The sequence below is a fragment of the Benincasa hispida genome, chromosome 7 (genome assembly GCF_027475165.1).
Source record: "Benincasa hispida cultivar pf3 chromosome 7, pf3_genome.v1.1, whole genome shotgun sequence".
Classification (NCBI taxonomy): Eukaryota; Viridiplantae; Streptophyta; class Magnoliopsida; order Cucurbitales; family Cucurbitaceae; genus Benincasa; species Benincasa hispida.
In genome coordinates this window covers 49,287,023-49,301,010 of record NC_143484.1, presented here as the reverse complement: position 1 = coordinate 49,301,010, position 13,988 = coordinate 49,287,023, and the positions used below count along the sequence as shown (strand labels likewise).

At 29.6% G+C, this 13,988-nt stretch overlaps 2 protein-coding genes and 1 non-coding gene across 3 annotated transcripts; 1 reads left to right on the top strand and 2 right to left on the bottom strand.

Annotated features, from left to right (window-relative positions):
* Positions 1-4,204: 4,204 nt before the first annotated feature.
* TRNAC-GCA (transfer RNA cysteine (anticodon GCA)) lies at positions 4,205-4,276 on the bottom strand. The gene has a single exon. It is a non-coding gene; the product is annotated as a tRNA-Cys (tRNA).
* A 1,997-nt stretch (positions 4,277-6,273) lies between these two features.
* On the top strand, positions 6,274-8,827 carry LOC120082038 (receptor protein kinase-like protein ZAR1). The gene is made up of 2 exons (XM_039037253.2): positions 6,274-7,968; positions 8,046-8,827. Exons 1-2 carry the CDS (start codon positions 6,480-6,482, stop codon positions 8,708-8,710), a joined length of 2,154 nt encoding a protein of 717 aa, XP_038893181.1. The 5' UTR covers positions 6,274-6,479; the 3' UTR covers positions 8,711-8,827.
* Positions 8,828-9,744: 917 nt separating this feature from the next.
* Positions 9,745-13,611, bottom strand: LOC120082049 (auxin-responsive protein IAA32-like). Its single transcript, XM_039037264.2, has 3 exons — positions 13,203-13,611; positions 10,894-11,002; positions 9,745-9,953 (listed from the first exon to the last, which is right to left on the bottom strand). Exons 1-3 carry the CDS (start codon positions 13,519-13,521, stop codon positions 9,878-9,880), a joined length of 504 nt encoding a protein of 167 aa, XP_038893192.1. The 5' UTR covers positions 13,522-13,611; the 3' UTR covers positions 9,745-9,877.
* Positions 13,612-13,988: the final 377 nt, after the last annotated feature.

Below are 13,988 nucleotides of genomic sequence, written 5' to 3'. Positions count from 1 at the left end.
CAGAATACTATTTAAAATCTTTCTCTCGATATTGCTGCTGCAGGAGTATATTCAAGACATGAAATATAGAAAATGTCTTCTCTAACATATCAACATCAGTAATTTTTTCTCCGCATAACAACAATTTTGAACTGATTTTAAATAATGTGAAATTGTAATCACTTACTGATTTAAAGTCTTACAACCTCAAATGCATCCACTCATAACGGGCTTTAGGAAGAATAACTGTCTTTTAATTATCATACCTTTCTCTTACAAAATTTCACAAGATACATGGATATTTTATTGGAAGATACTTCATTTTTAATCCCTCCTAGAGATGATAAGGAAAATCATAGCTTTTGCTTTGTCCTAGTTGGATGTCGTATTTCTTTTTATAATCGTTTCTCTCACGTTCATAGCATCTAGATGAATTTCGACATCGAGCACCCATGACAAATAATTATTGTCATTGATGTCAAAGGCTTCGAATTCTAATTTTGTAAGATTTGTCATGACAACACTATCACAAAATATTGTATTTATATTATAAATTTAATATGTACTAAATATGCACAATAACATTTAATTTATTAATTATAATATAGAGAGAAAAAATTGACCTACCTTTAGGACCTACCTTCAGCGATGGAAGTAACAAGAGCTCGTGTTGATAACGTGTTGTGAAATTGAGGAGCACAATGAAGCACAATGAAGCACAATGAAACACAATGAAGCACAATGGATATGGAGAAAATAAAATATATATATATATAATAATAATAAAATATAACTAAACTTATAAATAACTAAATTAAAAATAATTAAAATAACTAAAATTATAATTCTATGGAAATAGAAATAATATAAAGGGAAATTATTTCAAGTGGTAAAATTTTTGAAAATATTTACAAGATATTGCAAAATTTTAGAAACATCAATGATAGACGCTGATAGACTTCTATCAGTGTCTATCAATATTACTGATAAATACGGATAGAAGTCTATCAGTGTCTATCAACGTCTATCACTGATAGTTCTAAAATTTGCTATATTTTATAAATATTTTGGTTTATTTTTCGATATTTAAAAACAACCCTAATATAAATATAAAATATGATTTTACGGAAATACGAAATATATGAAATCCTCTCTTTATTCTCACCAATGTGCATAATTTTAAAATCTACTAAATGTCACTATTTATAGACAAAATGACAAGTATGAATTATTACTAGACACATGAACGACATGAAAAATGACACATGACTTTTAAGATACTAAACATTAGGTATCTATTCTTATCATATTTATAATAGTATTTTTTTTTTTTTAATTATCGTTGCAATTTATGATGTGGGTCATCTTGATTGTGGGTTCTTCCATCATCCGTTTATAGTGGTTCAAATTGGATTTGGCACAATTATTGGTGTTGATCGATCAACACAATGGTTTGAAGATCATAAGATTTACAATTTTTATTCTAGCTCATATTAAATATTTTACTTTATCTTTGATTTGGTTTCAAATTAGCTTTTTATTTGACCTTTTTAATCAGAATATCAAATTTCCTTAAACGTAGTTTTTCATGAAATTTAATCAAATTTTATTTCAAGAGATATATTGGTTATAAAAAAAAAATCATATTGTCTAAAAATTAAATTTTTTTTAAAAAAAAATCTTAAAATTGATCCCTTTTCACGTTTAATTCACATAGATCCAACAAATAGATTAGTTTAAAGGGGAAAAAATTGAGAATTAAAGCGTTTGCAGATGATCGAGTTTTAGATCTTAGTTCAATATTAATATAAACTATATGTTAAGGGACCTTATTGAATCCCTAACTCTTCTTCTATACTAAAAAATATATAAATTACTTAAACTCTTTACAACAAAAAAAAATATATTTTTATTTTTATGCTTAAACTTTTTGTTCCGATTACCTCACTTAATAAATAAGATTTATCTAATTATTTTATAATTTATAGAGATGAAAAAACAGTAGTTTTCGTAATATCATAGATGATCCACAACAGGTTCTTATCATATGCCATAATAATGAGAGTTACATGGAGGGAATACACTATATGTACTATATACTTATTGTACCTCCACCTAGGCATAGGGGACGTGTTTGAGTACAAGAATATGAGTTTGATGAGGTTAACCACAATGTAGAAGAATTGCCTCCTATGATGCATACACATAACGAGATTGGTTATGCTAGTGCAATGATGATAATGATACCAATCTTTGGTTCCGGATATTACGACTCAGAGGTTGGTCCATCAAGTTTATCTTATTCTACTCGAGCACGTCCCCCTACATCTAAGAATTGGTGGAGGTACGATCGGTATATTGTACATATAATGTATTTTAAGAAACTTTAATAAATATGTTCAAAATTTATTATTTCCTTATATATTAGATTGAATAATTTTATAAATTTTTGCTATAATTTTATAATTAATATTACTTAATTTAGATGTTACATCGATGTATTTAATATATAAATATCAAATTACAAGTTTATATATAAAATTTCAAAATTGCATCTAATAAATCTCTAAAATTTTAGTTTTTGTATCTAATAAGATACAATTGTCTAACATATCAATGAACTTTTCATTTGTATATAATAGGATATTTCTACTGTGGATTTAATCCTTCAACTGTCATTATTAATCAATATCTATGATGTGAGACAATACTCAATTTTTAAATATTTATAATTAAAATTATTATTGATTCTTAATCAAATCATCCCATAAAGATTTTGTAGGTGAAAAAAAATGTGTGTATATTTATTTTTTAATTCATAGGAGATTATCATGAAATTAAAAAAAAAAAGTAAATAATGATATTTTGGTTAAAATTAAAGTTCGAAACTAACCAAATTAATAAAATCATTGAAATCAAAATAAATTAATAAGTTCATAGGTTTCAAAATGTTACAATTTTACTTTCCACATTTGAGTTTTTTTTTTTTTCAATTTAGTCCTTAGATTTCAAATTTTATACTTTTAACATTGATTTTTCATTAAGTACTCATTTTTCGTCTTTAATGTTAATGCATGTTAATAAATTTAAATCAATTAAATGAATTATAATTAATTAATAAATTTAAATTAATCAAATGAATTATAATTAATCAAGTTTCACTATTTTTCATCGCTTTTAAAATTAAACTTCGTAATTATTTCAGATTAATTCTAGTTAAAAATGTAAATTGTTTAGTCCATGGACCAAATTGAAACAAAACTTAAATCTAAAGTGTAAAATTGTAATATTACTAATTTGAGCTTTTATGTTTATAAGTGTTACCAATTTAATTTAGTAATTAATGATTATTGAATTGTATATTAGTATTAATTCTAATTGTACCAAACCGTAAAGTTTACTTTATTTACATTATTTGATTAATTTTAGATGTTTGCTATAATTTTTAATTGTGTTTACATTATGTTTAAGGATATATAAGTGATCTTTCTCGGAAAAAAATAATAATAAAAAAGATATGTAAATGATTCAATTTGAATTTTCTAAATCAACCTATTGATTTAAGAACATTTAAATGTTGACACTAAAATCTTTTTTTTTTCTCTCTCTCTTTTTCCACAAAACGAATGAAATATAAAATAGACTTTCATTTCCCATCATAAAATTAAATTGTAAAAAATTCAGTAGTTAACAAAATAAATCCAAAGCCAATTGACTTATAATATTTAGGTTTTATAATTAATAAAATTGATTTGATGAAAAGTGAAGGAGAACGAAGAAGAATAATGGTAGAATAAAGAAGAAGAAAGATTTAGAGACGATAGAAAGAAAAAGAAAAAGGTGAGTCATAGGTGGAGATTAATAAAAATTGGAAGTGAAGAGAAAATGTATTTATTAGAAAATTATAATATTTTTCCAAATATTTTTAAAATATCACATTTCATAAATATTTTTAAAAACGACCATATAATTTAAATTTTACCCAAAATGGAGATAATGAGTTTTTTTTCCCTTTTTGAATGTGCTGTTTTTAAAAATATTTTTAGTTCAGTTATTTATCATAATTAACTATTATTGGATTTTGTCAGAGCTGTCACATGTTAATTCTTGTCTGCCGTACGTCATTGACTGAGTCGAAAGAATACTTTTATTGATTTGTTATTATGATTAAATTTCTTTATATATGTATATATGGATTTTACAATAATAAAAATAGATTAATAATAGGGCCCAACCAGGTTCGAACCGGTGACCTCTTGATCTGCAGTCAAATGCTCTACCACTGAGCTATGAACCCAATTAATTTTAAATAAAAATTTAAGACTAAAAATGCTTTACAAAACTAAAAGTAGCACAATTTATATATAAAAAACTATTTAAATATTTGGTTTTTTTTTAAAAAAAAATCTTTCATCTCTAAAGTTGCTAAATATAATTGTGTTAATCTTCACCCCACTAATAACTTTGTATGGATGCCAATTGTTTTGCAAAAATTTAACCAACATGAGTATAATTCATTGATAATTGATATAAACTCATTTGATTCAAATTCAAAAGCACAACATTTGCATCCTATATTTATTGAAATTAAAAAGAAAAACTTTGAACTTATAATTATACCAACTTAATCTTTGAACTATTACAAGTGTGTGAATTTAATGCCAATCTTTACATTCCATTTTAATAACATCACGAGAGACTTATACTTAAATCGAAATTAAATTCTAAATGGTCACAAGTGAATCAACTTAGACTCCATTAATAATATTACCTTTGAAAAATTGTTCATGTATCAATTCTTCTATATTGATAGACTTCTTCAAATGTCAAATTAATAAAATGGATTATTAAAATTGATTGAATAGACAACTTGATAGGAATATGAATTAAGTTGCCAATAAAAGTTATAATTTGATATTTGTCTAGAAAAAGAAAAAAAACACATACTATGTAAAGAAAATCTCTTGTTTAAGCCGAGCAATAGCCATTGTTCAATTGGTTGGTTTTTTCTCTTATTTGAGACACTTGACAAAATGATGACCATTAAATATTATAGCGCATAAATTTGTACAAAAAGAAAGTGATGGATGAGACAGTAGAGAGAAAATTAAGCATTTGGCAAAATCTGTTTGTTTAATGGGAAAATGAAATAAAAGGGAAGGAAAAAAGGAAAAAAGACAGTCCCTGACAAACACTTGTTACGAAAGCAAATGTCCCATGCAACTACATGTAGCTTCCCGACAACTTATCGTGGAAAAATTATGAGATGAGAGCTTCTCCCCTCTCTTAAAAAAAATACCATTTTCCCAAATTTTATATATTTCCTTAAATCTACAATATTTGACTTCTTTAATATTATTGATTTCTCGAGGCACGATTAAAATAAACAATATCATATTATTGTGAAAATATGTTATGTTGTTGGTTAAATTTTTCATTAGTTTTGAATAGTGTAAATACTAGAAGTAGTATTGTACAGTATAATTTACCGTTACTAGGAGGAAATAAAATAATAAGAACAAATAAAATCAAGCAACAAAGATGTTGGAATGTCTTGAATCTATCATGTAGCACTTCAAATAACCTAAGTTATTTACATATTTGTCATCTTTACGTTATTATGTTTGTGACCCTATGATTTAGAGAAGCGTACTATATAGACTCTCTAATTCTAGAGTCATCTCAAATTTGTAATCTGTATCATTCTCTCTAATAAAACTATTTTCTCTCTGTCCTGTGGACATGATTGACACACTACCAGTGAACTACGTAAATCTGTGAGTTGATCTCTTTTGCTTTGCATTTGTTTTAATCTTTGATTATCGATTCTTAACAAAAGAGAAAACATCCAAATGTTGAAATATTTATAATAACATGGAGTTACCAACATTCTAATTTTACCATGGTACATTTTTAATAATTGTTTAGTGGCATAATTTCCAAATTTATCTTCTACTTGACATATATTTGATTTAATTAAGTTTAAAATGCAATTTTTTACTTCTATCTTATATCTCGACGATATAGAATAATTTTCAATATGAACATAATTCAACTGACATATTTGGGTAGAATTTAAAAAAAAAAAAACAACAACAATATATAGATTAACCAAAGGCATTATTGAAACTAGTGAAATAATTTATAGCCACATCATCCCTCACTCTACTTTCTCTTTTTACCATGGTATATTTTAATGGCTACTAAAAAATAATTTAATCACACACTAGAAGTTAAAATACTTTTCTCCTTTGTGGAATGGTAATGCATTTTTTCCACTAGTAGCCACTGAATTGCTCTCTTTTTTATCTCTCTCTGAATAATTTAGACTTTTGGTCTGAAAAAAGCTTTACTTTTGAGCTTTCTCAACTCCTTCACTGTCAAGGGTTCCACACTCTTGCTTATCCATCCATCCCTACCTCCCCTACTTCCCCTTTTATCACTCGGTTTTGTTATTACCATTTTTCTCTTTTGCAAAAGAAGCTCAATTTGAAGTTCCCATGGCAAAAATTTCTTCAATTCCCCTGTTTTTTCTCCTCTGCAACTTATGCATTTCCATGGCTTCTTTGAATGATGAAGGCAATGCCCTTTTGGCTTTCAGACAGTCCATTACTGAAGACCCAGAGGGCTGTTTCAGCAACTGGAATTCTTCAGATGAAACCCCATGTGGTTGGAATGGAGTTACATGCAAGGATCTAAGAGTTGTTTCTCTTAGTATTCCCAAGAAGAAACTTAATGGGATTCTTCCTTCTTGTCTAGGGTTTCTACCTGAGCTTCGTCATCTGAATCTGAGGAGTAATAAACTCCATGGAACTTTGCCAATGGAGCTTTTTCAAGCTAATGGAATTCAAAGTTTGGTGCTTTATGGAAATTCCTTCACTGGGTCTGTTCCAAATGAGATTGGTAAGCTAAAAAACCTTCAAATCTTGGATTTGTCTCAGAATTTCTTTAATGGGTCCTTGCCGGTTTCTCTGATGCAATGCACAAGGTTGAGAATTCTTGATCTTAGTCAGAACAATCTTACCAATTCTCTGCCTAATGGGTTTGGTTCCAGTTTGAATTTCTTGGAAACTTTGAATCTTTCTTACAATAAGTTTAATGGTTCAATTCCAATGGATATTGGTAATTTGTCTAGCTTACAAGGCACTGTTGATTTCTCACATAATTTGTTTTCTGGCTCTATCCCACCCAGCTTGGGAAATCTTCCTGAAAAGGTTTATATTGATCTTACTTACAATAATTTGAGTGGTTCAATACCACAAAATGGTGCTCTTATGAACAGAGGACCAACTGCTTTTATTGGGAATCCTGGCCTTTGTGGACCGCCATTGAAGAACCCATGTTCTTCCCAAACCCCGGGCGCGAGTTCCCCATCCTCGTTTCCCTTTTTCCCAGACAATTATCCACCTGGGAGTTCTGAGGGTAGTGGTAATAAGTATGACGAAGGAGGGCTGAGTAAGAGCACTTTAGTTGCAATAATCATCGGCGACATCGTTGGTATTTGCTTGATCGGGTTGCTGTTTTCGTATTGCTATTCAAGGTTTTGCACTCATAGAAATGGGAAGAAGGCCGACCAATCCAGTTATGGATTTGAGAAGGGTGAAAAAGGAAGAAAGGATTGTCTCTGCTTTCAAAAGGGTGAATCCGAGAACGTTTCGGAGCATATCGAGCAGTTTGATTTGGTACCTCTAGATTCACAAGTGACGTTTGATCTCGACGAACTTCTCAAGGCATCAGCATTTGTTTTGGGAAAAAGCGGTATCGGCATCGTGTATAAAGTTGTGCTTGAAGATGGACTCACTTTAGCTGTGAGAAGATTGGGTGAAGGTGGTTCTCAAAGATTAAAAGAATTTCAAACTGAAGTTGAAGCAATTGGGAAGTTGAGGCATCCAAACGTTGTTGGCCTTAGAGCATATTATTGGTCTGTTGATGAGAAACTGCTTATTTATGATTACATACCAAATGGGAACCTTGCATCTGCCATTCATGGTAAGTTCTCTCAACTTTTTTCCTTTATCTAGTTTATGATAGTTTATTCATATGTAAAAATCTTTAAACGTTATCAGGGAAGCCTGGAACAACATCGTTTACACCACTAGCATGGTCTGTTCGGTTTAGAATCATGAAAGGCATTGCGAAAGGGTTGGTTTACTTGCACGAGTTTAGCCCCAAAAAGTATGTTCATGGTAATTTGAAAACAAACAACATACTTCTTGGGCATGACATGACACCGCATATTTCTAATTTCGGGCTCGCCCGCCTTGTTAACATTGCTGGAGGATCGCCAACCATGCAATCGAGTCATATAGCAGAGGAGAAACCACAAGAGAAACAACTAAAGTCTGCCACCTCTGAAGCTAGTACATTCAGTTCTAGTATGAGTACTTACTACCAAGCCCCGGAAGCGTTCAAAGTCGTGAAGCCATCACAAAAATGGGACGTTTACTCGTATGGTGTGATATTACTCGAAATGATCACCGGAAGGTTGCCCATCGTTCAGGTGGGAGCCTCGGAAATGGATCTTGTCCAATGGATTCAACTCTGCATCGAGGAAAAGAAACCGCTTTCAGACGTGATAGACCCGTCTTTGGCTCCAGACGATGATGCAGACGAGGAGATCATTGCGGTTTTGAAGATAGCATTAGCTTGTGTTCAAAATAGTCCAGAAAGAAGACCTGCAATGAGACATGTTTGTGATGGTTTGAGCAGGTTGGCTGTCACTCCAAACTGAACAACAAAAAAATAATATCAATTTGCTTTCTTGCAATAGAATTTGTTTGTCTGATTTACGTGTTTAAGATGATGAATGTCCAAGATTCATGGTTGATTCTATGTTTCTGGCAGAAAATGGCTGTGTTTTCAGTTTTCAGCTTTAAAATCATCATTTTGAAAGTGAAAAATTTTGCAATGGAGCTATTAAGAAGGGCATTGTTTTGCATTAATTTGGAAAGCAAAACAAGGTTTGAGGATGGTAGAGGAGAATGGGAAGTTCAACATGGTTTGGACTTTGGAGTGGGAAATGGCTGACTTTAACAAAGGCGTGATTGTAGGGACGAGCGCCACCCCCTTTGACTGAAACCTCTTACAAAGATGCTCCACTGCCCAATTATTCATTTCATTCGACCTTTCATCTTTATATTATATATATATATATACACGAGTTTCATGGTTTTCATTTTGTGATCGATAGCTTTTCACTGTTAGACGTATGAGAGAGAAGTATCTTGAATTTAAACCAATTCTAATGTTTATCCACTAAGCTATACTTGAATTTGCAAGATTTGAAGCTACAATCATAGTGAGACTTAATTTGAGGTTGAGAGCATTCAAATTTTTAACCTCTTCATTGAAGGCATATATTTGTTAAACTAAGCTCAAGTTGGACGAGGAGAAACACGTGTTTGTTCTATGCTTAAATATGTTGTTTTATCATATGTATAATAAACATCATATGAGGCATCGTGTGGCTATGTTATTTTAAGATAAAGTTATTAAGAATGAGTCTAGGAATGAATAATTTTTTTTAACAGTTCAACAATATCTGGAGGTGCTCAAGTGAGCTTAGCTCAGTGATTGACATTCACTTCATCCTTTGAAGTTGAAAGTTCGATCCTCTATCCCTATAATCATTGTACTAAAAAAGATATGCGGATATGTAAATTCAAACACTTGATCTTTTCAAATCAGTAATATATGTCTCAATTAGTAAAATTTTATACGAGTTGGTTGAGAACGAATTGTCTAAGATTTATGTTGAACGTAGAGTTTACACCATAAAACTGATATTGTTATAAAGATCTTTAAATTAGATAAATTGTCAGATGCCTTCAACTTTAACATAAAATAAAATTCCCATTAAGAAGTTGCATTTTGGGGGTTCATTTCCATGAAATGTAAGTTAATTTTGACGAATGGCAACAAAAGCCTCATCTTTCCTAGCAATTCTTAGCCTCTTCACACCTTCCACAAATTGCCTGTCCATTAACCAAATGAGCAAATTAGGTAGAAATAAATACATTTTGCTAAGTAGTCAAATATAATATTGTTAAGGTTGCTTATGCAAGTGAGAGTTATTAAATAATCATTGTTATATATATTACCAACCCGTTTGGAAGTAATTTTGGAATCACTTCTGACATGGCTAAAATCATTTTTTCTTTAAATAATTCCCAATCAATTACTTGGAAGGTGACTCCCAAATGATTTTTGTCAGGTGATTGAGAGTAATTTTTTTTAAAAAAATATATACTATCATTTTATATTTAGACAATTCTCCTCCTATTTCACTTTATTAGATAATACGTGGTTTCATCTCAAAACCACCTGACAATGAAAAAAGTAATACATTTATCTAATAAAGATCACTTGTACAAGTATGGAACCAAATATTAATTTGATTTATAACACTATACAAAATTAAATATAACTAAATAATTTAGCTTAAAACACTTATTTTAAAAGTAAATCTCAATTAAACACACCCTTAAGTCATTGAAAATCACTTTTGATTGTTTAAAAATCACTTTAAAAGGTTTAAAACCAAACATTGAAATGCTCGTATGAAAATGACTTTTAACTAGGTATGAGCATGATAGACCAAAAGTCAATTCAATCGACCAAATCGAAGTCAGTCAGTCAGATAATGAGAGGAGTCGGTTGGTGTCAGTTTAGGAAAATTCCAAAAAAATTCAAAGAATAAAATCGTTCAAACCGACCGACCAATCGACTTTTTTTTTAGTCCTCGACAATCGAGGTTAGTTTGAACATTTAATAAACCGACTGGCGACCATAATCAGTTCGCTAGCAGTTTAGTCAGAAAATCGATTCCAAACGACCGATGCTCACCCTTTTTTAACAGATCACTTGTTAATAAATTAATTTGGTAAATCACTATTTCAAAGATGTAGAACTTACTTCCATGGGACATCACCAACGCTCCTCCAATTTTCATCTCCATCTTTGTAAAATAGTGAGAATTCAGAATCATTTTCAAACAACCTCAGTCCAGATTCACATTGTCGACCTAATCCAATCGACAAACATATATATTAGTATTTTACTACCAAGATGATATGATAAGTAATAAAAAGAACATTCAATATGTGTTTCAGTTAGTTTAAAAACATGTTACGTAACAATAATGAAAAATGCATACATAACATTGCTCTTCTCAAAATATATTAATTTGATCATTTTTTTTAAGTACACTCAAGTAGAGAGACTCGAATCACGAACTTCATAGTTTTTAGCACATTTATGCCAATTGAGCTATGTTCGATTTGACGTATTAATTTGACTTTTATATATTACAATCATTAATTTTTATTAAGTTCATTTACATACGTCTAAAAGTTCCATTATCATCTTAATTATTTCATTCGAAACTTAGTAATTAAGTTCTCCTACCATTAGTGAGAAGTAATATAATTCTACTATGATAAGTTATTTGAATCATGTGTCACATCCGAGGTTGATTAAGGATATCATACTTTTGACATTAGGGTAGATTGTGAGTAGCCATAATTTGAAGATTCAATTATTGGTACGAATCAAAATAGTAGCATGCTCAACTTTCTTCTATGATTACAAATGGAAGAAAAACAACCTAACATTAGGGAGAAGATCGTCGTATTAATTACATCATTCACATGCAACAATTTTCTAGAAGATCTTCCCGAGTGCTAATTAATTATTGGGTATGAATCAAGAAATTAAAGGATTTTGATTCTAAAATGTTGATTCTTGTTAGTTTTTTTTTTTTTTCCTTTTTATTTTTTGAGATTTTAAAAAATTAAAAAATAGAAACTAATTATACAAAATAGTAGAATTTCATTTCTTTAATAGAGACTTATAAAAGTCTATAAGTATCTATGAATATTTTTTTGTTATTTCTATAAATAATTTGACATTTTTTCTATGGATGAAATTACTTTTTTTTTTTTTTAATTATTTCATTATTCTTCTTAGTTCTTTTTCATTATTTTGTTAGTTATAATGTTGCATTATATTTTTTTTAGAGATAGTTGCAAATATAGACATTAGGCCCAAAGTATTAGCAGATATAACATAATGATAAAAAAAATTACAAATATGATCAAATTTAAATAATCTATCAGTGATAGATCATATTATTGGTAAAAGTGTATCAGTTATAGACCATATCATCGGTAAGAGTCTATAACTAATGTTATACACTTGATTATTGTTCTTAAAAATGCTACCAACTGTAATTATCTTTTTTAAAAAAACAATAATAATAAAAAAAAAAACTACAATATGGGGCCTTTGTCCTTTGTTATAATCCTACATAAAAACAAGATATAATATAAATAAATAAAAACTTAGAGAGTAAGCTCCAAGAAAGAGAGGCCCCCCTCCCAACCAAAATTATGTTTTGTCCACTCTTAACACATAAAGTAGTTTTTATATTTTTATTATTTTTTTAAATAATGAATACAACACATAGTTGATTTTGCTATCTCTTGTTGTCGTTTGCTCCTAAAAATCTTTAGGTTGATTTATCATGTGAGAGTTAAAAGGTGAACATAGTTAAATCATAATTGTGATATATAGTACCATTTTTAACGTTGAACGTTTAAATATCTCTACCTATTTGTTATACTAAAAAAAAAAAAAGAAGAAGAAAAAGAATCATGTTAAATTGATTGAGGTATTAAAATTTTTATTAAAAAAAAGACATAATATTACATTCTTATTAAATGCTATTTCAATAAAATCTGAAAATTAGCCTTTTGAAGTGTTTTTCATCAAAATTAGTTAGATACTAATAAATGACACAATGTAGACATGTTTTCAAAATTAACATATGCTATCCCGAAAACAATAATAATAATAAACTAGGGTTATTTTTAAAATTGATTAAAAGTGCATAGATTAATTTTAAACATTTATAACTACAAGAACCAAAACACAATAACTTTCAAATTATATTGACTAGAATAGTATTCTTAACCCATTGTAGAAGTTTTAGATTTTAAAATAATATACATATAAATAAAATTTAACCTGTAGCTCCTATTATAATAAAATTATGCATAAATCTCAACTCATATATATCGACAAATATCTTAAACTTAATGAATTCGAACATAGTTTAGTGGATAAGACACTAATTAACTTCCCAAATATGAAAAATTAATTAAAATTGGGCAAGAAATAAAATGAAAACAAAGTAAAGTAAGATCGGAAAAAATGAAAGATACCAAACATATCTTCAAGTTGAAGGGCAAGAGTAGAATAGCTAGCATGTTGAAAGATGCAAACTTTCCGACCAACAATGACACCATCCATATTGACTTTAACATAATCCCACCTCTGTTGCTGTTTGCTCTGCACAACCTCTGCATCTTCCTCAGTACAACAATAGTAATCCTGTCCTCCCCAATTCATGTACCCTCCCTCAATTCCCACTTCTGGTTGCTCCAAAGTTCTTAGGCTAAGCCCTAAATCTATAATCCCATTTTCCCCTTTCCCTTCACAATAGACAGGGTTGTTCATAATCAACTCATTATTACTCTCCATTTTTCATTCACAGATCTCAAAGGGAAAGATTTTATGTATATATTTATATGGGGGAAAGAAAGGGTGGGGGGAATAAAGTAGGGACCTTAAGGTAAGTGGGGAGGGGGACAACAAAGGGCTCTTCCCATTACTACTCATTCAATGTTGTTTATCTTCTTGTGTTTGTGTTTGTGCCATGCAAAATTTTTGCAAGAACCACAATTTACTGTTTGCAAAACCAAACAAGTCTATGTTATGGCCACTTTGATGCTAACAAAAGGCTAGCTGTTTTGGATTCTCTTGCTACCTAATGTTTGCTCTCTACCAACTGTTTCTACCTTTCTATGATGCTTCCCCCATCCCTACCTTTCACAATCACTCACTCAATCACTCCTATTTATGTGTTTGTGTGTGTGTATGGAGTTTGATGTAATCTTGTCTACTTTTGAACTTAAAGTTTGAAATTTTCCATGTGTTCTCTCTACGAT